General features: G+C 42.1%; 1 protein-coding gene and 1 pseudogene across 1 annotated transcript in view; one reads left to right on the forward strand and one right to left on the reverse strand.

Moving 5' to 3' along the window:
- Positions 1 to 27438, reverse strand: part of GAD2 (glutamate decarboxylase 2) — an 88737-nt gene that overhangs the window by 53868 nt on the left and 7431 nt on the right. Inside the window, exons 5-8 of the mRNA XM_019432596.2 lie at positions 26857 to 26947; positions 26191 to 26303; positions 20898 to 21013; positions 9032 to 9111 (exon numbers count right to left, since the gene is read on the reverse strand). Coding sequence (XP_019288141.1) covers positions 9032 to 9111; positions 20898 to 21013; positions 26191 to 26303; positions 26857 to 26947 — 400 coding nt within the window. The remainder of the gene's footprint in view (positions 1 to 9031; positions 9112 to 20897; positions 21014 to 26190; positions 26304 to 26856; positions 26948 to 27438) is intronic.
- Positions 22911 to 23667, forward strand: LOC109256885 (60S ribosomal protein L32-like; annotated as a pseudogene).

Genomic DNA, 27438 nt, shown 5'->3' on the forward strand with positions numbered 1-27438 from the left:
TCATGAAAGACAAAGGAAGAATGAGGAAACATTCCAGATTAAAGGAAACTAAAGACACATGACAACTGAACATAATGTGCGATCTTGGACTGGGAATAAATAGCTCTAAAGAATATTATTGGGGCAACTGATGAAATTTGAATAAGGTATATTGATTAATAATTGTCTTGTGTCAAGGGCAGATCTCCTGATTTTGATCATTGTACTATGGTTATGTAAGTGAGTATCTTTGTTCTTAGGAAATGCACATTGAAGTATTAAGGGGCAAAGCGGCCTGATGTCTGCATGGAATTCTTAAATGGTTCAGAAAAATCTGTATCTATAATATACATATAATTTATATTTGTAATATTAAAATATTTATTACATTCAAGATATAATATTGAATTATATACGCGGAGAGAAACAGAACTCTAAAGCATGCATACTGAAACTTTAAATGGATTAAAGACCTAAATGTGAAACCTGAAACCACTCTGACATTAACCACAGCACCTTTTTCTAGATATGTCTCCTAAGGCAAAGGAAACAAAAGTGAAAATAAACTTTTGGGACTACAACAAAATAAGAAACTTTTACACAGCAAAGGAGACCATCAACAAAACAAAAAGACAACCTACTGAATGGGAGAAGATATTTTCAAATGACACATCTACTGAGGGGTTGGTACCCAAAATATAAAAAGAACTTAGATAATTCAATACAAAAAGATCAAATAATCTAATTAAAAATGGGCAGAGGATCTGAACAGATGTTTTTTCAAAGAAGACATAGAGATGGCCAACAGATACATGAAAAGATGCTCAACACCACTCATCATCAGGGAAATGTAAGTCAAAACCACAATGAGATACAACCTTATAGCAGTTAGAATGGCTAAAATCAAAATGACAAGGAAGAACAAGGGTTGATGAGGACGTGGAGAAAAACGAACCCTCAATCACTGTTGGTGGGATGCAAACTGGTGCAGCCACTGTGAAAGACAGTATGGATGTTCCTCAAAAAATTAAAAAGAGAAATACCATATGATCATATGATCAAATAATTCCACTACTAGGTGTAAGGAAAATGTGATATGCACACACACACACACACACACACACACACACACACACACAGTGTGTGTAAGCCCAGGGCTTTGCCCCTCCCCCACTCACAGGTCCCTAATCTTTCCCTTGTCCTTCCAGAGCCTGTTTCCTCTCTCTTGCTTCCTTCTAGTTGTATAATGTAAGATAACAGCAGAGCTCTTATGAGTTCTGCAGAGAAAGACCCTACACAATTTTAGCCAAAGGAATAAGGAACTCACAAGAGAAATTAACTTCTATTTTATCCCTTCTTTTTATATAATTCACATTTTTTCTCCCTAGCAGGTCCTTCATCTCACAGTGAAATATGCCTTAAGCACCCTCCTTAAAACAATGAAACCAAAAACCATCCTGAATTTAATACCTGCTCCAGCTTCTATCCTCCCTGCCTCCCTTCATGGCTCAACCTCTAGAGAGGCTGTCTATATCTGTTCACTCTTCCCTCCCCTCCACCCACCCTTCACCCACTGCAAACTGCCTTTTGCCCTCACCCCTCTATTGATTTTTTTTCATGTTTATTTATTTTTGAGAGAGAGAGAGAGAGAGACAGAGACAGAGACAGACACAGAGCATGAGTGGAGGAGGGGCAGAGAGAGACACACACACAGAATCTGAAGCAGGCTCCAGGCTCTGAGCTGTCAGCACAGAGCCCGATGTGGGGCTTGAACTCACAATCTGTGAGATCATGACCTCAGCCGAAGTCAGAGGCTTAACCAACTGAGGCACCCAGGTGCCTCACCCCTCTATTGAAACTACTCTTGCCAAACTCACCAGCTACCTCCTCATAGCTAAAGCTGATGGGCAGCTGTTGACCCTCAATTTCATCTATTGGTAGCATTTGAGGCCGTTAAACCACTTCTTCTAGAAAGATTCTCATGGCCCTCATGGCCCCCATTCCTGATTCTCCTCTAACAACTCTGGCTGTTCCTTCTCAGTCTCCACTGCAAGACTCCCATAAGTCTGCTTATCCCTGAAATGTAGGTGCTACTTAGAGTTCTTTCCTAGGCCCACTCTGTGTGGCTTCCATTGTGTAATTTCAGAGCTTCAGGCTCATATTTCAGAATGCCTATCTGAATCCTCACTTGGCCATCTTATAAGCTCTGCAAACTCGACATATTCAAACTTGAACTTTTCACTTTGGCCAGGGTTCCTTCTCTCAGAGAACAGCACCCCACGGACTGAGCTGACAAGCCAGAAGGCTGTCATTCATCCTTGATTCTTCTTTCAACCTGCATACCAACCAGTCAATAATTCCTATTCATTCCAGCATTCATTCCAGCTGACATCAGGTCAGCACCATTCAGCATCAACTCATATCACTGCCGCAGCTACCAACTTCCAGCCTCCAAACTACAATTCACTCTGTATTTAAAATGATCTTTCTAATGGTAAAATACGATGTCACTTTGCTGCTCAAAACCCTTCGGTGACATCTCATGTCTTCAACCTAAAGTTGAAACATGGCTCATAGAATCCTTCATGATGAGGACATTCTGACCATTTCTCCCCAGAATTTCTTTTCAGTTCCTTGGGCAAGCCAACTTCCCTCACATCCATGACTTAGAATGTGCCATGGCCTCTGCCTGGAACATTCTTTCCTCTTCACTAGCTAATTCCCATCATCCTCCCTCTGGATGTAGAATTACATGTGAATCAATAGCAACCTATACTTGCCCTCACATAGCACATACCCTTCTCAAGTGTTATCCCATGTTCCCAAGTCTGCCTTTGCACACTAGACTAAGTTTTGTAGCATCTGTGACTATGTCTACCTTGTTCACGACTGTGTTTCCAGTCAAGGCCACTGTCTACATCCAAAGAAGCCTCTCATAAGGCTCCCACATCTATCATATGGGAACTCTGTATAGAAGTTTTCTCCCCTCTGCTGTCTGAACTCTTGGGAAACATCTTTTTGTTTAGTGGCCTAACCCAATTCTAAAATATCACTCACTCCTCTTTCACAAATATTTATTTTTCTCTAGATATTAACTCATACTTTTCTTCTCTATCCTTAGACACCATCAATGAAGCACTAATTTGGATCCCAGAAAATATTAGACCTAATCACACTAAAGTAAAAATCCATTAATCTCAATACTGTGAAGATTCAACTTTTTGGTTATAAGGAAAAAGAACTCTTAAACTAGATCTTAGGAAATCAAGGATGCATCTAGCACATTTTCCTCTTTTGAATTTAACAATTTTTACAAAAATAGAGCACTCTTCGCATTCAAATGAAAGACATGGTGAAATGCAGTTTTCCATTGCCTTACTTTACTTATTAGAGTTATAACAAAGTTAAATATGCTTTTTGATTTTTATCTCTGAAACAACCTTTTCCAAATAAATGAAGATTTATTACGTAGTTCTCTTTATTTGAGTTTTAACTGAGAACCATGTTTCACTTTGAATGGGTTACCAAACTGAGCCCCTGTGATTACTAATTAAGAGACAGTATCTTGCAGTATTTTCTTCCATATGTGGCTTTGGGCTTGTTGTTAGAAAGGCACAGGGGCACCTGGGTGGCTCAGTCGGTTAAGTGTCTGACTCTGGCTCAGGTCATGATCTCATGCTCCATGGGTTTGAGCCCCACGTCAGGCTCTGTGCTGACAGCTCAGAGCCTGGAGCCTGCTTTGGATTCTGTGTCTCCCTCTCTCTCTGCCCCTCCCTCGATTGCACTCTCTCTCTCTCTCTCTCTCAAAAATAAATAAACATGAAAAAAAATTGAAAAAAAAAGAAAGAAAGGCACAGACCACTCTTCACTAGGACATTTTGCTTCATTGTGAGCTTGCTACTAAGTCAACTGTCTGCCGAGAACAAGATAAAACCTATCACCCCCTCCACTGACAGACTAACATGCAGAGTCAGAGTAACTGTAAGAAATGAATGTCTTCCAGAGCAGGTCCAGGTTCATGTTTTGCAAAACCTGGATGAACTTTGCAAAACACATTAGGAGAAACGAGAATGCAGATACACACTTTGTCAGCCTCAAGTGATTTTCTGAACTGCACATCTGACTTTCACAAGGAGGGGAAAGAATAAAAACAAAATGGCTGCCAAGAATGTTTTAACTGATTCCGACTGGAAGGGTGGCTACTGTCCAGTCGGGATGACTGGAATGACTGTCCAGAGCCTGCTCCTTGGCTCCTGACCCCAAACACTTCAATTGCATTTAATCCATTAGGCCACGCTCTGTCTTAAACTCATTCCGTAGAGATGATATGAATTATCAATATAGAATTAAAGACCGCATTTCACTACCAACACAGCTTTGAGCTTTTCCCCCAACATGCTCTCATACAATACTGCTAGGAGAATAAACTGGCAAAACCTTTGAAAGGCAATATCGTCTGATGTATCACTTTCCTTAAGAATATTTATATAATTTAAGTTAGCAACTGTACTAAGAAATAATCATAAATAGAGAAGCCCTGGGCACATAAGAATATTCACTGAAGGATAGAAAGGTTATTTATAACAGCAACACCAGAAACGAGGAAATGAACATGAGGGGAGTAATATTTTGTGCTTGCTTTCTACTACATATAATTTTTAGTATTTTACATTTGCGAACACATTTAATCTTCATAACAACCCTATGAAGCAGGGCCTTTCCTTTTTCCTTTTTTCAGATAAGAAAAGTGAGACAGATAAGGATCTGCCCAAGCTGGTGCTGGAGCTGAGATAGGAAGGATAGGGTGTCAAAACAGTCCAGCTCTGGAGTCTGCCCTTCAAAGTACTATCACTTCTGTGCTTTCTCACATAGTCACTCCTCACATATTATGTAGTTAAGCATGTTTGTAATAACGTGGAGAAATGCTTATCATGTCTGGCTAGGAAAAGAAATGTAACCACAAATATGTAAATTAAAAAAGGAAAAGAGGGGCACACCTGGGTGGATCAGTCGGTTAATTGTCTGACTCTAGATATCGACTCCTGACTTCGGCTCAGGTCATGATCTCACAGTTCGTGAGATTAAGCCCTGCATCAAGCTCTGCACTGACAGTGCAGAACCTGCTTGGGATTCTCTCTCTCTCCCTCTCTCTTTACTCCTCCCCTGCTTGCTCTGTCTCTCAAAATAAATAAATAAATAAACATTAAAAACCTTTAAGAAAAAGAAAAAAAACCCACACCTCTATGGTTTGAATAAGATATTCAAGGTTTAGACACCAATATGGTATTAGCGATAATCTTTGGGTGGTGGAGTTACAATTTTTCCCTGTTATTTTGTATTTAAAAAATTTTTTTGACGTTTATTTATTTTTGAGACAGAGCATGAATGGGGGAGAGTCAGAGAGAGAGGGAGACACAGAATCTGAAACAGGCTTCAGGCTCTGAGCTGCCAGCACAGAGCCCGACGCGGGGCTCAAACTCACGGACCATGAGATCATGACCTGAGCCGAAGTCAGATGCTTAACGGACTGAGCCACCCACGCGCCCCATTATTTTGTATTTTTTAAAGTAAGCATGTATTTTCTTTCAGATGGTAAAAATGATCACTTAGTCCTCTTTAAAGCTCTCATGTGCTTCCTACTCCCACTCACCTTTCCCTCTACCTGCTGACCTTGAACGACACAGGTTTGAACTGTGCAGGTCCATTTACATGTGGGTATTTTTTCATAAATACAGTACAATACAATAAATGTATCTTCCTTCTGATTTTTTTAAATGTTTATTTATTTTTGAGAGAGAAAGAGAGACAGAGAGGCTGTGAGCAGGGGAGGGGCAGAGAGAGAGGGAGGCACAGAATCTGAAGCAGGCTCCAGGCTCTGAGCTCTAAGCTGTTAGCACAGAGCCTGACATGGGGCTTGAACTCCTGAACCGTGAGATCATGACCTGAGCCAAAGTCAGATGCTTAACCAACTGAGCCACTCAGGTGCCCCTCCTTCTGATTTTGTTAATGATATTTTCTTTTCTCTAGCTTACTTTATGGAAAGAATATAGTATATAATACATATAACACAAAATATGTGTTGACTGTTTATGTTATTGGTAAGGCTTCTGGTCAACAGCAGGCTCTCAGTAGTTTAGTTTTTGGGATGTCAAAAGTTATATGTAAATTCGACGGCACAGGATGGGGGTGGGGGTCAGTGCCCCTTGACCCCCATGTTTTCAAGGATCAATTGTATTTCCTTCCTCCTTGCTTCACTTCATACTTCCACTGTGAATTTTTTTTTCCTCCTGGGCCTCATTTCTCCCATCTCTTATTTCTTATCTTTTTTTCTTTCTTCTCCTTCTTATTCTTCTTCCTGTGTTACTCTCTCCTCCCTTCCCCATCCATCCCATAAGGCTCATGAGCAGAAGGAGGAAAAGTCCCCATAGCCCTAACTTCCTAATGGCCCTTTCCCTATGTACCCTCCTGATGGGTATATGTAAGGGGAAGGGAGGTTGCAGGGTATTTTGTGATAAAAACCGATAATTTTTAACATTATGTTTTAGTTTTTCTAGTGGCTTCTAAAATTGCTGATATAAAATTCTTTGACGTGAAAATGTGAGGTCACTTGGCTAGTCACCGATTCTTGACCCCACTGGTTTCCCAGCATTCTCTGCTTTCTGCTCCTTTCTCTGCTGCTGGTGAATGATGGGCACCTTTTGGCATTTCTTCCCGGCAGCCCTGTGTTCCCTGTTCCTGCAACATTCTTGGCAACATTCTTGCTTTTTCTTCTTGCTCTTCCTTCTTCCAGGCCTGCACTTCTCTTTGGACCATGATGCTACCCTCAGTCAGTAGTCCTCAGGCCACACTTTGGCTCCCGGAAATGCCTGGTTGGCTGGTTTTATTGACTCACTCCAAGGCCCCTTGCATTGTTAAAACCTGAATCTGACAGGAGTAGAAGCGGTAATATCGATGGCTTGAGGAGTGAAGGGTTCCCTCTGTTCTCCCGGGTCATCTGCCAGACCACTGGGATTCAAGTCAAGAACACCTGCTGACCAGGCTGGCTTAGAAGACTGAGTGGGTCAGGTAATTAGGGCCTGTCTAGATGATTCTTCCTCAGACTCTAGGCTCCTTTTAAGAGTTGGCTACAGATTTTAGTATGTGTGTTGCCGAAGCGAGCATGAGTTGGCTACCAATTGAGAAAAATGTTAGTCACCTAAAGTTTTATTCCCAGTTAGCAGGTTTTGCTAACTTTCCAGTGCCAGTTTTCTTCTTAAATCTCGGTTCTCAAGTACCTTATAGTATTGGCAGTCTCAAAAATATAAGCACTTTTTGGGGCATCTGGGTGACCCAGTCAGTTAAGCAGCCAACACTTGATTTTGGCTCAGGTCATAATCTCAAGATTCATGAGTTCAAGCCCCACATTGGGGGCTTGAGATTCTCTCCCTCTCCCTCTCTTTCTGCCTCTCCCCCACTCATGCACTCTTTCTCTCCCTCTCTCTCCCTCCCACTCAAAAAAAACCCCACAAAACTTGAAAAAGTCTTCAGATTATACATATATATATGTGTGTGTGTGTGTTTATATATATACATATATATATCCTTCCTCAAAATGTGCTTGCCTGGCTCCATTCCTCATAATAATTTCCCACCCATCGTATTGCTAGAGCCTCATGACCAGCCTCACTGACCTAGGTCTCTCCTGTTCCTGCTTCCTGAAGGATGATTTCGATCATGCTCTTCTCAGATAAAAATGCTTTCGGGTTACCTTTATTACTGACCCAACAAACTCAAATGCTAAGTTTAGCATTCCCCTCACCACCCCCATAACAAGGAAAAAAAATCACTTTTTCTGATTGTAAAAGTAACCTGTATTCATTGTAAGCAATCAAATAAGGTCAGGCAAGACATAAAGGTGTGAACAAGAAAGTGGCAATCCCTTGTAATTTTCCCTCCCAGAGAGAGAGGTGTCATTAATCAGTTTGTTTTGTTGAGCTTTCAAAATCCCACATGGCCCACTGGATTCACTATGGCTGTCCGTCCCCAGTGCCTCTGGTCAGGCCCCGTTCCTCAAGCCCCACAAGCTGACTCCTACTTCTGGGGCTTTGCTGGTGGTGTTCAGTCCTCTGTAATGGCCCCCATCTTCCCCTCCCCCCATCCACTTCATCCCTAGCTTTGAAAATCTTTTGAAAGCACAAGTTCTCCTTGCTGCATGGAGCCTTCCAAGCCTTACCAATGCACAGAGTATGTACTCTGTGCCACACGATTCAACCAGAAAACTGTCTCCTGCTGGTGCGACCCCATCTCTCCTAGATCATATACTGTCAGGGAACCAGGATCATACCTTATGCTTTCTGAAGCCTCATGATATGGTGGGCACTCACAAATGTCTGTCTAATAAATACTTATGAAAAAATAAATGGTTGAGTAGCTTCCCTCTAATTTAGTGAAATATCTTAATTCTTTGGAGACTACATTTAATTTTTTATAGGTTACAGACCTATAGGCTAGTGAAAATTTACATGGATATAGTGGAAATGCCTTTTAAGCTCCGTACTTCTATTTCCAGAATACCTATGACATTTGCGTGCCTATTAAGGCAGGGATTTTCCTTATGAGAACCCTTTGGTTCCAGCACAGAGTGGATGAGTTGCTGGGGCATCATTTACTTCTTGCTCACTAAACTGTCCCCCCTTCTGTAATCAGTCCATCAAGTTCACACAATCGTGGCACCGAGAATGATGATACGTCCATAAATCAGTGCTCAAACTGCTGGTTGTTGCTTAAGTGCCCAGGTGATGAATGTCCTTCTGCACCTTCTTAGTGCAGAATATTTTGATTGATTTAACAAAGGTTCCAATTCAGTCAAGGGCCATGAAACGCTCCATGGCGTTGAGGAACAACATCCCAGGACTCCAAGCAAGAGCCCATGTGAAAAAGAAACAGCGAAACATAAGCAGGGATGGAGGTAGGTTTGCTGCCCCCCCCAGCCAATGCCTATTTTTGGACTAAAAGATAATACATGTGGAAGTTGCAAATTGCCAACCAACAAGGGTTGCAGATTCGCACTCACCTCTCATCGCATTTAATCAGAATCACACTGTCTGTTCCAATCCCCAGAGCTGCAGCTCCCTTCTTGAGAGAAAAATGACTCTAAAAAAAAAACATTTATAATTAGTTGTGTGTAAATTCAAGATCCATTCCCTCAGCTGTTTTTTTTTCTCCTTTTATTTTTAATCTCCCTCAAAAACCTCGCTTGCTGAGAGAAGATGGCATCCTTCCATTGAGGTTTGTTTTTTTAACCTGTGGTGAAAGGCATATAACATAGAATTTACCACCTTAACCATTTGTAAGTGTACAGTTCAGCGGCCTTAGGTACATTTATGTAGCTGTGCAACCATCATAAACCATCCATCTCTGGAATTCTTTTCATCTTGCAAAAGTGAAATTCTGTACCCATTACACAATAATTCCTCATTCCTCCCTCCCTCAGCCCCTGGCAACCACCCCTGTACTTTCTGTCTCTATGAATTTGACTACCTTTGGTGCCTCATGTAAGTGGAACCATATAGTATTTGTTAGTTTGTGACTGGCCTATTTCACTCAGCATAGTCGTCCTCAAGTTTCATCCATGTTGCAGCCTGTGCCAGAGTCTCCTTGTCTGTCCATTCATCCATCAGTGGATACTTGGGTTGCTTCCACCATTTGGCCATTGGGGATAATGGTGCTATGAACATGGGTGTACAAATATCCCTTTGAGCCCTGCTTTTAATTCTTTTGGGTATAAACCCAGAAATGGAATTGCTGGGTCAATGGTAATTCTATTTTTGAGGAATTGCCATACTTGCCATACTATTTTTCATAGCAGCTGCCCCATTTTACATCCCCACCAGCAGTTCCCAATGGTTCCAACTTCTCCCCAAACTTGCCGATAGTTGTTATTTTCTGTTTTTTGGTAATAGTCATTCAAATGGGGGGGGAGTGGTATCTCATTATAGGTTTCAATTTGTATTTCCTTAATGATTACTGATGTTGAATGTTTTGTGTGCTTATTGGCACACATTGTACATTGTCTTTAAAGAAATGCATATGCCAGTCTTTTGCCCATTTTTGAACAGGTTGTTTTGTGGTGGTTGTTGTTGAATTCATTTGAGTTTTTATTTCTTCTTTCTTTCTTTCTTTCTTTCTTTCTTTCTTTCTTTCTTTCTTTCTCTTTCTTCTTCTTTTTTTTTTAGAGAGAGAGAGAACATGGGCAAGCAGGGGAGGGGCAGAGGGAAAGAAGGAGAGACAGAATCCCAAGCAGGCTCCATACCTAGCACAGAGCCCAACATAGGGCTCGATATCATGACTATGAGATCATGACCTGAGCCAAAATCAAGTCAGACACTCAACCATGTGAGCCACCCAGGGGCCCCTCACTTGAGTTTCTGAGTGAAGATAATAAGACCCTGGAAATTATAAATGGACCTGCTACCCCAACAGACAATAATCCAAACCAATTCTACATATAAGGCATAAAAACAAGTCAACTGACTCCAGGAGCTATGTACAATATGGCTTCCAGGCTTATATTTTCCTACCAAGAGATTACACTCAGTGTCTCTCAAGTTCAGTGAAATTGTGGGCACTCAAGAGAAGAAGTTGGCCTTAAATCCAGCACTCTTTACCCCAGACTTGGCGCAAGAACTAGTTGCTGTGTAGGCGACCTCTCATCCTGAGGCAGGAGCAGGGAAAAGGCATCAGTCACTGGCTTGAGGAGGATAGTGTGCAGAAAAGGCCACACTGACAAGCCACTGCCAGATCTTTGTTTGTGCTTTTGGTTATTGATCGAGGGTAGGCTTCTGAATCTCAATGGCTGTAATCACAGGGCAATTTGGAAAACTGAGAGAGGCTAACCTAAGCCCAGCTGTATGGCATCTGCCCAGCAGCCTCTTACTATTAACTACACATCATTAAGCTGTCCGAAAGGAGAGCTGCTTCCTCAATTTACATCTCCAAAGGGTTGCTGACTGGAATTTTAAGTTAGAGTTTGGAGTGTACTCTCTCTGAATGCCCACTTTTGACTCATCTGAATTCTTATATATGCAGCATAGGAACTATTAACATATATATTTTTAGGGGGTGTGTCTAATAAGAAGAAATCACATTGATAACAGCAGCAAATAATGTAAACCAATAAATGAGGCCCTGGACAGAGGAGTTTAAAAGGCCCAGTGTACCCAAGGAGTAATGACAAAGGGCCATTAGCCTCATTTTACAATCAGAAAGACGAAGTAGACAGTCGTTACCAAGATACCTGGGAACTAGGAGAGAAAGCTTAACTGGGTTTATAAAGATGCATGACTCCCCCAACAACACAAAAAAGTGTTCTCTCTTGCATCGTTAGCAGATCCCCGGGTGACCCCCAGAAGAAAGAGCTCAGGGGGAAATGACACAGAACAGAGGGACCAGCTGCCGACTGAGCAAGCACAAACCACTCAAATGAAGTCCCTCAGTGAAGGAGCTCCTAAGCACTGTTAAAACCAAACACAAATGGTGGCCAGACTTGAAAATTTCCTGAGCAGACAAAATCAGTTTAGTCCTACAAGCAGAGCTTAATTTAGCTTATTTTGCATGACAAGTGAGGCTAATAACTCGGGTCACATCTTGCTTCTGCCTCTGAAAATCATAACAGAAACTTAAATTGTTCCCCCAAATTGATATGAGGTAACCACTAGGCAATGCTCTGTCATTTCAGAGAATTCTAATGCTGTTCCCAGTCACTGTGAAGAGTCAACAGTCACTGCTGCCACACTGTATAAACTGCTTGTAACAATATACTCGGAGTCTCATACCCTGTTTTGGTTTGAGCGCTCTGGGTTTGCAAAGTCTCTTTTTGGCGTGTGCACAATAAACTTTCACTAATCACTACTACCTCAGTGAGTCCTTGGTTTTACTTTTGTTTTTGTTTTTGTTTTTTTTTTCCTAAACCTTTGATAGTACTAAACTGCCAAATGGCAAATTGAGGCTAAGTAAGAGATCTGGTGCACCTGGTCAATGAGAGGAAGTAGTCTTGTCTGTTTTTTAATGAGAAAGAATAGGGATTCTCAAATGAGGGGCAGTTACCTAGGATAATTGATCACTCTAGCAAATGCCACACACGTAAAGAAAAAACACATGCCCAAATAGAAGGTTTCAAGATAGGGAACGAAAAGGGATATGAGGCATGAAAAAGAAGATTAGGTACCGAACACTGAGCCTGTTTACATTTTCAGGAAAGAGAGCAGGGAAATCACTAGATGTTATCCACAAATAGCAAGGGACCATGGAGAGCAAGGAGCCAGAGGAAAAAAAAAGACACTACCTAATGAGGAAGAAACCGTGAAAACAGCTTAAATGGCACATCTCTGTGCTGGTGAGAACACATCGGGAGTCATTTTTAATCCTTGGCACCATGTTTAATGGACCTACTTGTTGATGAACCACAGCAGAGCAGCATGCTGGGAGCTGAGGAGCCCAGAAACCAGGTGTTTGAAGAGAGCTCAGAGGATGCTTGTTCATGGGCAGAAGGCAACCAGGACATGTGGCATGGGTGGCCCTCATATCTGAAGGGCTGTGTCAAGGTAAGAGGAAAGGGACAGATGGTTCTGGGTGGCTTCAGAAGGTAAAGCTGTGAACAAAAATCGAAAGCTACAAGGATTCGGATGTGTCCCCAAATCATCAAGACTCTTGTGATGATCAGTCATTCATCAACAGAATGGCTGGGGAATGAGTTAATGAATATCCCCCGTATCTCCTCCACCCTGATCTTGGAAAAATAATAGACTTGCTAGAATCTAGGGCTTATTTAGAACTATATCATATTTCTATTTGGGTAATAGATATTAAAACCCATCTGATTTTTATTTTTTTACAAAATGAAAATCCAAGATTGATGGGAGATTAACTTCTCTATCCTTTTTAAAAAAAATCACAAGTGATCTAGATACAGGCTACATGATTCAGCTGACATTTAAAATATGTGCAAATAGGGGGGCCTGGGTGGCTCAGTCAGTTAAGCGTCCAACTCTTGATTTCAGCTCAGGTCATGATCTTGGTGTTCATGAGATTGAGCCCACATAGGGCTCTGCACTGGGTGTGGAGCCTGCTTAAAATTCTCTGTCCCTCTGCCCCACTCCTGCTCATGTGCACTCATGCACACACTCTCTCTCTCAAAACAAAATAAAATAAAATAAATAAAATATGTGCAAGTAACCATGGGGTTGTATAGTTATAAAATAATTGTAATTAAAAAAAATAAGCTGGCTTTCTGGGCTTGGGTAGGATAAGATTATCCAGAGTAAGAATGCGTGGGGGTGAGAGCCCACAGGCTGGGGCAGGGGCATGAGCTCCATCATTCCATCTAGCCCTATGACTAGAGGGTACACATCAGCTCCTTCCTTCAGTAATGGGGACAATAAATCTTTTCTGTCTTTAGGGATGGTGGGAGAATAAGGTGAATAGGGAAAAGCTCTGAGACAAACCACTTCAGTCTCTTGACATGCTGGTTTCTCTCCCTCTATTACAATTTAGATAAGCAGCTTGGAAACCTGATTATAACTATGTCAAGCCATTGTTGGTCACATCCAAATTTTTAACGGAGACTCAGATTCAACTACTTAGTGGACCACGGGGCCTCAGGGAAAGCTTCTGCTAAGCTCACGGACACAAAGATTTTTAAAACGGCCCTCAGTCCCCTGCTACCTCCCCTATTTCATCACCTGCCTTGCCTCCTCTTGCTCTTTCTACTGCTAGCACTGGTCTTCTTAGTCTTCTGTGCGCTCATGAAGCTTGTTCTTGCCTCTCAGCCTTTGTACTTGCCATTCCATTTCTTGGGCAATCCTTCCCTCAGACATTTATATGGCTCCCTCCCTCATTCGATGTAGGTCTCTGCTATATATCACCTCCACAAAGACCTTTTATGAGCATCTTGTAAAACAGCCCACTACTGCCCCATTCTCTTGTCAGCATGTGGCATTAAAGCAAATATTTATTAGTTTACTATCTGTCCCCTACTAGAACACAGGTTACATGAGGGCAAGGACTTAGCTATAGTATATAGTTAACACGGATTTATCAAATTTGACCATATGCTTAGAGAACAAGTCCAGAAAAATGTCTACTATTTATTGACACAAATCTCTGGCCACAAATCCCAATATTGAGGTGTGGCTTTGGTGATTGGGGCCAGATGATGGTGGCCTAAATAGACCCCAACACCTCTAATCTAAAGCTCATTCTAAAAGCAAGTCCAGAGATCTTCCTGACATCCATCCCAAAGGGCCCAAGATGGGGTCCTTCCCAAGCAGGAAGCTGCTGTAGGCCCTGATAGCCAGATCAGCCATTTTGGGAAGAAGCAACTCAAAACTTCAAACAAGGAAAGAAAAAGGACACACTAGGTTGGAAATGTCAGTTCTTGACTCTTCTGACATTCTGTCAAAAGCTCTATCTTCTATCTCTAAGGTCTATTCATTGTCCTTGGACTTGAACCCCTTTGTGAGTGGAGTGAATGAAGCATGTTTGGAGGAACACCAAACAGAGGTAGATAGGGGGCCTTACATAGCAGGACCCCCAACAAATATGTCGTGAAGCCCAACCTACAAAAGAGGTGAAATCTGCTTCGTTGACCCCTCTGCATGTTTTGGACACCGCTCCCCGCTCAGCAATTATAGGAGCAACAGTCTTTCCCTTGTCCTCCTTTTTCTCCACACTCCTCCCATACACCTACTGGTTTGCCCCTATACATCCTGAGATTTGATGAAAATGATAGCCTTTTCTGCCTTAGACTGGGTCCTTGTCCTTGCTTCTACTCATCAAGTGGCCTTAAAAGAGCATCCTACTTTCTAAATCATCTGATTTACAAAGAAGCTTGTACTCTGTGAGACCACTTCATTGATTTCTAATTATAATGATTTGGAGGATAGGGGATCACCCAACCACATTCTCAGAGACTCCATGTGATTCTGATGTGATATGGATCTGCATACAAGGCACCTCCGGGAAGCTGGTACCTTATCACTTATAGTTCTACAGTGTAAAGTCACCCATTGTGAGCTTGTGCTCTAAGTAAGTGCTAAAAGAAAAGAATAATATGTATCGAGATTCAGTTGACATGAAAAGAGATCCAAGGATGACAGCTGGTGACAAATGTGAACATCAGCACTGAACATGTATTCCCTTACAGTGATCACTCAGTGTGGTCTCTGGGGCACTGAGAAGTGTGACTATCCCCTCCGGACCCCTGTCCTTTCCTTCCCCCACAGTACAATATATGCTCCCTGAGAGCAGGCACTGGGTCTGTTCTGTTCACTGTTGCCTCCCCAGTACCTGAGGCATTGCCTGGCACATATTGCACTGAGTGAATGAAGGAAGGTATAAAGAAAACATCCCACTGCCCCATGGTGCCCTGTGCCTTGCTGACCCCTTCTTTTGTCTCCTATTGCAACGGAAATACCCCAGGAGAGGCACTTAGGTTTTACGAATCATTTACAGGGCTCTCAGGCTCTTTCTTGAGAGTAGGTTTTCATGGGATTGAGTAGAGGGAGAAAATGACACAGGGGTGATGATGGCCCTGAAATGAATAGGAAGTAGGAATGCAGAGGCTAAAGGTAAACTGGTTTTAGCTCACAGTTTCACTTCCTGAAGTTCTGTCAGGTGAAGCTTCTAATGGGAGCATTACATGGGAGCTGCCTGTTTCCAAGCTGCCTGGGTCACCTTTAGTTTTTTTTTTAAACATAAAGGACATCTATTTTTTGAATTGAGGCCTCTCCTATAGTGTTTTTATGTGAAAACCATTTTTCTAAACAATTATGAGAATCATCTCCCTCCCAAAGTGGGCTGAGGCCATGAGGGGGCTCTGCAGAACACTGGTGACTAGTTGTAAAGAGTGGAGCGAGTTGTGCCCATTGCGTAAAAGATCCCAGTACCTGTAATCTGATTTGAAGAACAGTTTTCCTAAATGCAATTATGGTGTTCCACTGAAATTCTTTCTGGAAGAGCTTGTTGCACACAAGGAAATAAGAGAAATTTGGAATGAAGCTCACAGTTTGGGCTTTCAAAGGATTCAGAGCTAGAGATATAAATTATTGAGCTAGAGTCTTAACTTCCCTCTAAACCTACTTTCAAGAAAGGACCTAAAACCCATCAGATTAATTTTTGCCAAGCTTTTCTATCACTGAAGATTTGGTGACAACGATGAGATTTCAGCAAAGGATGAGTATTGAACCAGCCAATCTTTAAGATCCTTTCCAATTCTGAGATTTTGTGATTCCATATTGTGGAGGAAAATAATCTTAGAACTCTTTGCTTATGTGCTATCTCTTATTTCAATTTAGTGGATATATTTACTTCTTCTAATGTTCTTCATAGCAATATTATTTGTTTAATTCAGTCCTGTTCAAAATTTCAAGAAAACAGTTGGATTTGGACAAACAAAAATTTAATAGCTTGCCCTCCTTATCAGCATGGGAAAATTCTAGTCTGGGTTGGCATCCAGAAAAGAGACGGGTAGCTCGGTGGGTTACAAAAGAGCGAGACAGTGTGGATCATTTAGAAAACAAAAGATGACCCTTCCCTTCCTCAATGTGTGATGTTTCTGGTTGGATGCTGGAAGACTTTCTTAATGTCATTTCTATCCCTATAGCTCTACACAGGTCCAAGTTTTAAACTCAGTGCTCAGACTAGAAGAAAAGTCAGTAACTGGCTCAATAGATTAGAAAATTATATTAGCACTAGAAGAACTAACATGGGGAAAACAGGATTTCAGAAAGGATGCTACCACGTGAATTTAGAGCAGCCAGCTAGAGTGGTGTAGAGATCACCCAACCCAGTATTTGAAAGACTGGTACTGGGATTATCAGGAAACTGATACTCTAGATCTGACTCTGTCATTGACTGGCTGTGAAACCCTGGGCAAAGCATCTATCACCTCTGGGACTTGGTTTCCTCATCTACAAATAGTTTTTTTTTTTTTAAGTTACCTAACATTTATATAGAGTTTCCTACATTACAGGAGCTGAGGTGACTGCTTTTTTTTTAAATGTTTATTTTATTTTTGAGACAGAGAGAGAGAGAATGAGTAGGGGAGGGGCAGAGAGAAAGGGAGAGAGAGGATCTGGAGTGAGCTCTAGGTTGATGGTGGAGAGCCCAGTGTGGAGCTTGAACTCACGAACTATGAGATTATGACCTGAGCTAAAGTTGGATGTTTAACTGACTGAGCCACCCAGGCACCCCACGGTGACTGCTTTATAAGGCTCTCATTTAAGTCTCCAAAAGTCTTGGGCCTTGGAAACTCTCAAATAACATGAAGAAAGATAATACTTAAAGCAGCTTCTGCCATAGCCATTGTCCTACCCCCCACCCCCGCCCCTAGGGATCCACAAAGCAGCTCTTCTACTCATCCTTTCTCCCTGCAGGTAAGGGACTCAGGAAAGAACTTCCATGCAAAGATGGAAATTGTTTGGCCTGGAAAAAAAAAAGGCATTTGAGACATGACTTGGTAATCTTCTGTCTTCAGCCTGTGGGGATCTATTTCTGGGGCTGGTGGAGACAAGGTGATTGTAAAACCTGAAAAGATGAAGGGAATATACGGCCTGGCCCGAAGCTGGAAGGAACTACACTAAGTGATGAATGGGATGGAATGGCCCTGAGGTTTAAAGCCCAAAGGAAGTAGATAAAGGGGTCACATTACCTCTCAACCTGGAGCTTCAAGGGTAGGGCTCACTTTTAAGGGCTTATCTGAACAGAATGGTTTGGATCAAGAGTTCAATAAGACATAGGAGTGCCTTAAGTGAACTCTGAAAGTCCCCTCCAGCCCAGGTCTATGAGATAATAAGGAAGGTTGCAGGGTATTTTTTGTTTTGGTAGGGGCAGTAACAATTTAGCATCACGTTCACATTAAGAAAAAGCACTTGGTGGAAATTTTATTTGGGAAAGTATAAAATATTAAATTAATTGATCAGATATGGCATACAAAATGTTGTTGCTGAATATTTTAATCTGGTTTCTACATTGGTAGTTGGGACAGGGAGCTCACTGACCTGGGGGTTGGGAAACCCATTTAATCCTGACTCTACTTGCAGCCTCTTCATTTAAAAAATGCTGATAACAATCTTTGCTCTACCTGTCCTATGATATTGTTGTGTGAGTCAAATGAGTTAATGTATATTGCAAGTGTATTGGAAATTGTCAAATAGTTATCATATATAAGGTATCATACGTTAGATAAAGAGCTCATCTGGGGCACCTGGGTGTCTCGGTTGGCTAAGTGTCTGACTTCAGCTCAGGTCATGATCTCACAGTTCATGGGTTTGAGCCCCGCATTGGGCTCTGTGCTGACAGTTCAGAGCCTAAAGCCTGCTTTGGATTCTATGTCTCCCTCTCTCTCTCTGTCCCTCCTCTGTTTGTGCTCTGTCTCTCAAAAAACAAATAAATGCTAAAAAGTTTTTTTTAAAAAGAAAGAAAAAGAGTTCATCTTGTCAAAAAATAAGCCTAGAGTTAGAACCAATTGGTATTTTAGGAAAGGTTCATAATTCAAATGTTCTTTCATAATTATATGCATGGATAGAGGTAAAGAAGGAGGAGGAAAAATTGAATGGTAATTGTACAGCTGAATCACCTTTCTTTTGCTTAGAAGTGAAGAAGTAGACTCTAAGTTTGCAATATCAAAAAAAGAAGGCATAGCAAAATTATTCTTACACCACATGACCCGGGTTTTCTGGGCAAGGTTAAGTCAATTTCCATGAAACTTGAGCCAAGAAATTCATGCAGACACCAGACAGCATAGTACAGCTTGCTGGTCGACCAACCTCATTTCGTGGTGTGCAAACAGCATGGAAGCCAAAATAAAAAGATGCCCAATATAAGATCATTTGAATTTTTTGAGGCTGAGACCAGAGTAACATTTAACTATTTTGGGACACAATACTATAGGGAAATAGTAATTGGAAAAAATTATATCATGATTTTCTATCTGTGGACAAGTTGAGAAATGAAAATTATCTCATGGTGGGGTACTAGGCTTAACAGGTTGAATATGCCCTCCCTGAATAGATGTCCACATCTTAATCCCTAAAATTTAAGAATATGTTACCTTACATGGCAAAAGGAACTTTGTAGATGTGACTTAACTAAGAGTCTTGAGATAGGAAATTGTCCTGGGTTATTTGGGTGGGCCCAATGTCATCACAAGGGTCTTTATAAGGGAAAGAAGAGAGAGTCAGAGTGAGGGAAGGTGATATGGTGACAAAAGCACAGGTCAGAGAGAGAGAGTGAGAGAGAAGAAGAGAGAGATTTGAAGATGTTTTACTGGTTTTGAAGTTGGAAGAAGTGTCCATGAACCAAGGAAGGCAGCTGGCCTCTAGAAACTGGAAAAGGCAAGGAAACGGATTTTTCCCTTATGGTCTCCAGAAGGAACACAGTGTTACCTGACCCATAGATTTCTGACCTTCAGGACTATAAGATAATAAATTTATGTTGGCTTAATCCATTAAGTTTGTGGTAATTTGTTTTAGCAGCAATAGGAAGTAAAACACCAGGTAATTTGAGGCTGTGGACTTCTCTGCTAAATTTGACCTCTGTAAATTGAGGAAGGGCAAAACAAAATACTAAAACATGATTAAAAACAAGATGCTAAAGATCATTTGTTAACATAAATCACTAGTTTCCTTCGATTCCATGGCCACTGCTATAATTGTGAATTGTATTCACTGGCTTCCAGTCGTACTTGCCCTTTGTTTCCTTATTATGAACACACACACACACACACACACACACACACACACACACACACACACACCACTTAAAGAAGAAAAAGAAAAGTTCCATAGGAGATGTGCCTTGACTCCTACTATGACTCCCTGCATCTCCCCACTGATGTCTCTTTACAGGAGCCCCTAGTTTCCCTATAGACCCTTCTTCCACCCCCATCTCTTTATTTCCCCCACCATGAGAGGGCTTCTTGATCTTCCTTGAGGCAATTGTTTCCCAAACTTTAGGCTACTTGGAGGAAGAGGTTGTGAAAGGAAAATCTCAGGAATTACATGGCTGGTAATGCTTACTAATGCCTGTTGAGAACAGCCTCTGGTTTGCTGCTGGGCCCATTGGTGGGAGAATCTGGAACCAAGATTTTGCTCAAACAGCTGCTTTGAGCTTGTGTGTGGCCCCATCTCTGCACAGGAGAGTAAGCTGGAGGCCTAACAGACTGACGCTGTTTAGCTTATGTAAATAGGGTGGGCCACTTTTTTCAATGTGCCTGCGACAGTAGGGAGAATGGCATTAACTCTTCTAAAGCCATGGAAAGAATATGGAGTACCACACTGTGGCATTCAGCTGAAAGACCCAGCTCTCAGCACCCCACCTGGACAACTACATAGCAGAGCACAGGAGCCTGTGATTGGCTGGGACAGAACTGACCCAGAGATGAGATATGAGAGATATGACCACTAGGCCATTTCTCTACAGTGATAAAAATCTCTGATTCAGCCTCCCAAAGACTAGCATTAAATGGTTCAAGACACCATTAGGGTAGACTATCTGATCAGAATTTTCATACAGAAAGATTGTATCAATAGGACATACTGGAGTTTTGAGTTATGTAGGCACAGCATCAATTGTCCAAATGAGCTCATAGTCACTCTGGCCTCTCCTCTCCCTCTTCCCCCAACATACAGCATTACTACAGAAAAATGAAGGGTAGGAACTAGAAGTAAAAACATTCTGCTTTCTCTATGAAGGTTTTCCTAAATTTCAAAGAGAAAGGGCTTCCCCCATCATACCATTCAGCTGCTCCCTCCCCAAATTCTCTCCCAAGAAGTATCTTCTAGGAAGAGAACCTCTGGGGATAAAGCGTTTCCAAATAGGACTCCTTCCACTTGGGCTTTACAGATGAAAACCTTAAACCTGGAAAGAACAGAAACACGTACATGCTCGGATGTGAAGGCAATGAGCCTGGGAACAGCAGCCATTCCTTTCTCCTTGACTTCTGGGAACATCTTAAAGCGTGCAATCAGCATGGCATACATGTTAGATATAGCGCCACCTAAAGTAACAGCAACACACAGTTACCTTTTCTAGTTATTGTCAACATCATTTCACATGCAAGAAGCATTCCTCATTTCCACTGACCCAGAATCCTCCTGGGACACAGGAGAAGGCCATCGTATTGGTTTTCCTTTGAACTGAATCCTCAAACTCAGACTGAATCCTCAGGCTAAGAGGGTCCAGAGAAAGGAGCACTGGGCCCAACCACAGGTTGGATGCCGCCCCTCCACACCCCAAATCTGTCAGCTAAAGAGAACGGCGATTGATTCTGCTCTTGCTGGGAGTCCTTTGAAGCGGTTCTTAAGAACTGAGAAATTGTTGCCTTCCTTCCCACCTTGTGAGTGTGGTCATTCTTCATTAGTTCTGTGAAAATCCTACTTCTATCCTGATGGAGAACACATTTCTTTTCATTTCGACTCATTCAATGCCTTGCACTTGCACCAAGACAAAATCAGTTGCAGTTCAGTGTGGACTGTTAATCAATAATCCTTACAGAATGAGGATAAACATCCAAGCCCATCTCATCATACTCTTCTGTTAATTTCCCCACAACACTTCTTCCCTCCCAAAGACATCACAGAAACATAACTGTAACAGCTAACAAAATCTCATTTCAAAATGATGCAAAAACACAAAACGAAGGGAATTTTAAGTCTACATTGCATTGCTTTTCTTGTGTCATTCTAAGATTGTCAAGGATTTCATACCATAATGTTTACATCATATAAGTAAGGTCTCCTTTGACAAGCAAAGGAGGTTTTCCCCAAGATTGTTGGAAAGTTTAGGATTTCCGCTATACCAAGAGACAGAGTGTTGTGCATGAACATGGATACGCTGGCATGGAAGCTGTAACACCACGTGGCAGAGTGAAGGCACCATCTCCTCCTTTCCCCATAGGAGACACACCGGGCTCAGCCATGATGTGGGTGCCCTGAGTTCCCTTCCCTTTGGGTGGCTGAGGAGCAGAGGGCTCTTTATATCAAAATGAATGGCCCACGTAGGGCCACAATTTTTGCCTCATGAACCCTGGGCTCTGATGCAAGCAGGCAGGCTGGCACAGAGCAGTCAGTACCCAGATCCTGGCTCTGTGCTCCGTCAGAATAAGGGAAATTTCTACCTCTTCTGAACCCCAGAGACACAGGGCAAGCAAAATCCAGGTCAGGCCTTCTCTGAACAGACACCTTGTCTGAAAGGCTGAGTGCGTAGGATGCTGCTGGGCAAGGGATCAGCTATTAAAGGAAATTCTACTCTAGCGTGTGGTTTCTCCGTCTTGGCACTTGATGGTATTTTGGCTGGATAACTGCTTGTGGTGGGGGCTGTCCTGTGCCCTGGGGATGTATGTGGCAGCATCTCTGGTTACTACCTGCCAGGTGCTGGTAGCACTACACACCCCGCCACCAAATTGTGACAATCAAAAACTTCTCGGGGCGCCTAGGTGGCTCAGTTGGTTAAACGTCTGACTCTTAATTTCGGCTCGGGTCACGATCTCAACGGTTGTGAGATCGAGCCCTGCATCAAGCTCTGCTCTGAGCGTGGAACCTGCTTGAGATTCTCTCTCTCCCCCTCTGCCCCTCCCTGCTTGCATGCATGTGTGCGCTCTCTCTTTCAAAATAAATAAATAAACTTAAAAAAACCTTCTCCATTCTTTGCCAAGTGTTGTCTGGGGGTACAATAGCTTCCATGGGAGAAGCACTGCCCTAGTTCTTGTCAGAGAGGCTGGGGAGAAAGGAGGCCAGAAGGAGATGGGAAAGGTGAACACAAAAAAGTGTGTCACACAGCACAGTTACTCAAGAAGCTTCCAGCTTTGCTTTCCCACTCCTCATTTTGCCACTCAGTTATTCTCTAAAGATCCAGTATCCCTACTCTTCGTCCTCTGCCATCTCTTACTTGGCATCATGGCTGCCTTCGGACTTCTGGTGAAGCCCAAGATTGTTAAAAAGATGACCACGAAGTTTATCAGGCACCAGTCAGACTGATGTGTCAAAATTAAGTACAACTGGCAGAACCCTAGAGGCATTGACAACAAGATGTGCAGAAGATTCAAGGGCCAGATCTTGATGGCCAACGTTGGCTATGGAAGCAACAAGAAAACAAAGCACATGCTGGCCAGTGGTTCCAGAAGTTCCTAGTCCACAGCATCAAGAAGCTTGAATTGTGGCTTATGTGCAACAAATCTTACTGTGCAGAGATTGCTCACAATGCCTCCTCCAAGAGCCACAGAGCTGTTGTGGAAAGAGCAGCCCAGCTGGCCCTCAGAGTCACCAACCCCGATGCCAGGCTGCACAGCGAAGAAAATGAATAGACTGCTTATGTGCACATCGTAGTAGTGTTAATAATACCATAAAACTAAAAGAAAAAAAATCCAGTAGGTCTGAGAGAAAGGAAGAGGATTCTGGGCCACTAGACAGAGCAGACTGCTTTGTGCAGCCCAGGCAGGAGGATGGATGCGTCTTCCAGAGAAAGGATGCAAATACAAGCTCTGAAACATCAGGAAAATCCCGTTAGACAGGAAAAGGTTTGTGACTAAGCCATGATTTCCCTTTCTTCTCCTTCAGCCTTTGTGACTTGCTGAGCAGTGAGGAATACTCCAGGTCTCTTTGGTTCCCAGATGTGATATCACATTAACAGATTTCTTCTAGACATCCCAAAGAACTTTCCATGAAGCATAAATCCTCTGTTGTTATAGATGGAGGTGTAAGGTAAACTGAGCTGAGTTATATATTCAAGTCACAGATCTAACTCTTTGTGTTTAGTCCTGGGCAACAAGACCTTCAGATCTCAGGCCCATAAGATGTATGATTTTCCCTGTTCCTACCTTTTAAATTGTAAGACCCTTTACCCCAGGAATGAGCCTGGATGCTACCCAGAAAGGCATCCATTAGCAAGTGAGGATGCTATAATCCCTCTCTCTCGGTAATGGCTTGTAGAAAGCAGGGCAGAAACAGTTTGCCAATGGCCTTTACTTCTGTCCCCTTCCCATTCTGCAATGTCTACATTATATTTAGCATATGGCATCTGTGGCTTCCATGTTGGCATGGGAGCATATGGATCTTTAGCATCCAGGGAAGGAGCCTCATGATCAAGGTTAAGTCTTTTTACTTGATCATTTGGTCATGTAGAAAGACTGACCAAATGATTAGGTGTCCCGTGATGGGGGTGTCCATACCTGGCTTAGCAGAGCTGCGGAAGAGGATTCTTTCTCTGGGTGTATATTTTCTGGAGTGGGTGGGCTCCAAGACCAGCTAAATTAGGCCTGGCCCAAGCCCCCTTAGCCAATTTTTCAGGGTCAACAGGAACAACTGTTCTTCCCACTCCCAGGGACCGTTAAAAGAGAGCCCAGGATTCTCAATCACACACCAACCTCATAAGAGGAAGGAGAATAGAGGTAGAAACGATGTTGATCTCTGAACACTACCTAATTCCTCATGAAAAATACCTTACGAGCATCAGTTCCAGAGAATGATGACAAAATTCCCTCAATAGGGAATGGTTTTCCAAAGGAAAACTAAGTCCTCTACAAAATAAAGGCTAGCTTAAAATTCATCACAACTGGTGTTCAATGAAAAAAAAAAGAAGGCTAATTTTCCCTTCCATTTAACTAACATGTTTTCCTTCTGCACCTGAAAAATTGTGAGGTATTTTTAAAATCATAAAATATAATAGCAGATCTGAGCTTGTGGGTAAAGCTGCTTAATTTAAGCCCTATCCTTGAGGCCTCTGTTGCTTGTTTATTTCTTCTTTCAACCTGTTCTTTATTTTCTCTCTTCCTCATCATCCACTTGTCTTGGCAGGTTTGCTGCAGGGACATCTTGATGTGGCTTTTGCTGGGCCTGACATAATGGCAGGTGTGGCTTTGACCCCCCCCAGCAGGGCCAATCTCAGTGTACTGAGTGTATGCCCCCTCCTGATGACCCTCTCCTGCCACTGATTAGGTGACAGTCTGCACACCAGGTTTATTTTCCATGGGTCAGTGACTCTCTCCCCATTGCCTTTCTAACTTCTATTTCTTCCTGCATCAAACCAAGGTCACACACAGATCTGGAATGAAGGGCAAAGCTTTTTGTGTCAGGTTGATTCTCTTGGCTGGAAGAGGTGTAGATAATGGAGCTTAGAATCCAATGGCTGGTGATAAAAGTAGGATGGAAAAGACTGAATGGTATGATAAAGAAGGAAAAAGAAACCTCTTGAAGAAATCATCACCCTCTGTTTCAGCTTTAAGAAATGGTTTCCCAGGGGCGCCTGGGTGGTTCAGTTGGTTAAGTGGCCAACTTTGGCTCAGGTCATGAGCTCGCAGTTCATGAGTTCAAGCCCTACGTCAGGCTCTGTGCTGACAGCTCAGAGCCTGGAGCCTGCTTCAGATTCTGTGTCTCCCTCTCTCTCTGCCCCTCCCCTGCTCATGCTTTATCTCTCTGTCTCTCAAAAAAAAAAAATTAAAAAAAATGATTTCCCAGAAACAAATATAATATAAAACGGGGGGGGGGGTACAAAACAGAAGAGACTCATAAATATGGAGAACAAACTGAGGGTTACGGGAGGGGTTGTGGGAGGGGGGATGGGCTAAATGGGTAAGAGGCACTAAGGAATCTACTCCTGAAACCATTGTCGCACTATATGCTAACTAATTTGGATGTAAATTAAAAAAAAATAAAAATAAAACAAGTTAATAAAAAAAAATGGTTTCCCAAGCCACTCTCTACCCTCCTTGAAATTAGTATGAATCAGCTTCTCTGGTTGTTACTTGAAAGGGACAGGGTACACAGGCTCTGTTACAGAGATCTGCCTCGTAATGCATCCTGAAACAGGATGCTTTATTAAACGAGGCTACCCTTTCACTAATTGTGGGAACTTTCAGAGAGCGAATTCCCTTATTCGGAATCTTTATTCCTTTGTTCCACATGATCCATACATCTTCTGTGTAGGATTACAGTAGGAGTACTGGCTAAATGTCATCCCTGTTCATTCTCTTTCTGAACACAAATAACTATTGCTCAAGCATGAGGTAGTTGCTTGGAAGCATGGTCAGTGGTCATGTATAGTCACACTCATTCTTTTGATCAACATAACTCATTTAACCTAAGCAGAAACACAGACTAGGTATTTAATTGTTCCCAGGTTCATAATGAGGCATTGCATATCAGAAGAAAAACCACAAAGAAAGGTTGAAATATCACATACCAGGAGAAAATATCCCATCTCCGGAGCCCCCAGGCCAGCCAATGATTTCTCTCATTTTTTTCAGCGTGACATATTCCAAGAGCACAAATACTGGAGCAATTTCATAGGTGAACCTGAAATGCAGTAATGGTCACATTTTATGCATGCAACTCAAAGAAATAATTCATCGTCACAACACGTATAGAACTACTGTATTTCCTTTTTCAAGCCCTACATTCACCCAAGTTTTGATTATAGCATTAAGCAGACAGAAAATTACATCTTCTAAAGGACTGCTCATTTTCCTATATTCCTAAAGTTAGGAGCTTCAATTATTGGCTTAATGCCTAAGGGTCACTTATCAAATGAATAAACAAAAAACATTGCCGAGTAATTCTATTTAAAAAAACAGCATCTGGTCCCATTTCTCTTTCATATTATATATAATTATAAATCCCAAATGCCAAAAAAAGTGCCTTTTGTGTTTGAAAAATGTTGTATAGCTTTGATTGCATGAAAGATGTATCAGGACTTCAGTTAGATTGAACACCCCTATACTTCTGAAGTTGATATCCCTATTTTAGGAACTAATCGATAAAAAAAGATTTTCACAGGAGAGGCTGAATAAAGACTATGAAATCTCGCTAATAATTATCTTGGATTAAGCAAAACACATTAACTACTCACATATTAGTGTTTGCTGTTGATGTCAGCCAGTCTGCTGCTAATCCAACCATATCTAGTCCCGTGGAAAGTTGATTGAAGTACCTGGGATGCCCTGAAGAAAACAGAGTACCAGAATCAGGACTGCACCAAGTGAAAATAAATGCCTCTCAAACACATGATTTCTCTAGCTAAAGAACCTTGAAAGATCCTTCAGTAATAGGAAATCTGTATTCAGAAACCCAACATGTGTGTGTGCGTGCACATGTGCGTGCGCGCACACACACACACACACACACACACCCCAAAGGAGCATTTCATGTAACGAGACAGACTATTTTGGGTTATGGTGTTTCTTAAAACACACTCTAAAAATCTTCCTCTGAACGTTATCCTATAAAAAAATAACAAATGTGGTTTGCCATGTGGATGCTAGTTTACCTCCTAGCATCCCTTCAGTGTATTTGCAAACTAAAATGCTAGTACAATCCAAAGCTATTCTTGTTTGCACGCATGCTGCTGAAAATCCTTTTTTTGTTGTTGAAGTTGTTCTGGGAATCAGTCATACCATGACATCCGCCAGGCATGCCAACATTCATAATAATA

This window comes from Panthera pardus, unplaced genomic scaffold (assembly GCF_024362965.1).
Source record: "Panthera pardus isolate Hobbes unplaced genomic scaffold, ASM2436296v1 HiC_scaffold_6, whole genome shotgun sequence".
Classification (NCBI taxonomy): domain Eukaryota; kingdom Metazoa; phylum Chordata; class Mammalia; order Carnivora; family Felidae; genus Panthera; species Panthera pardus.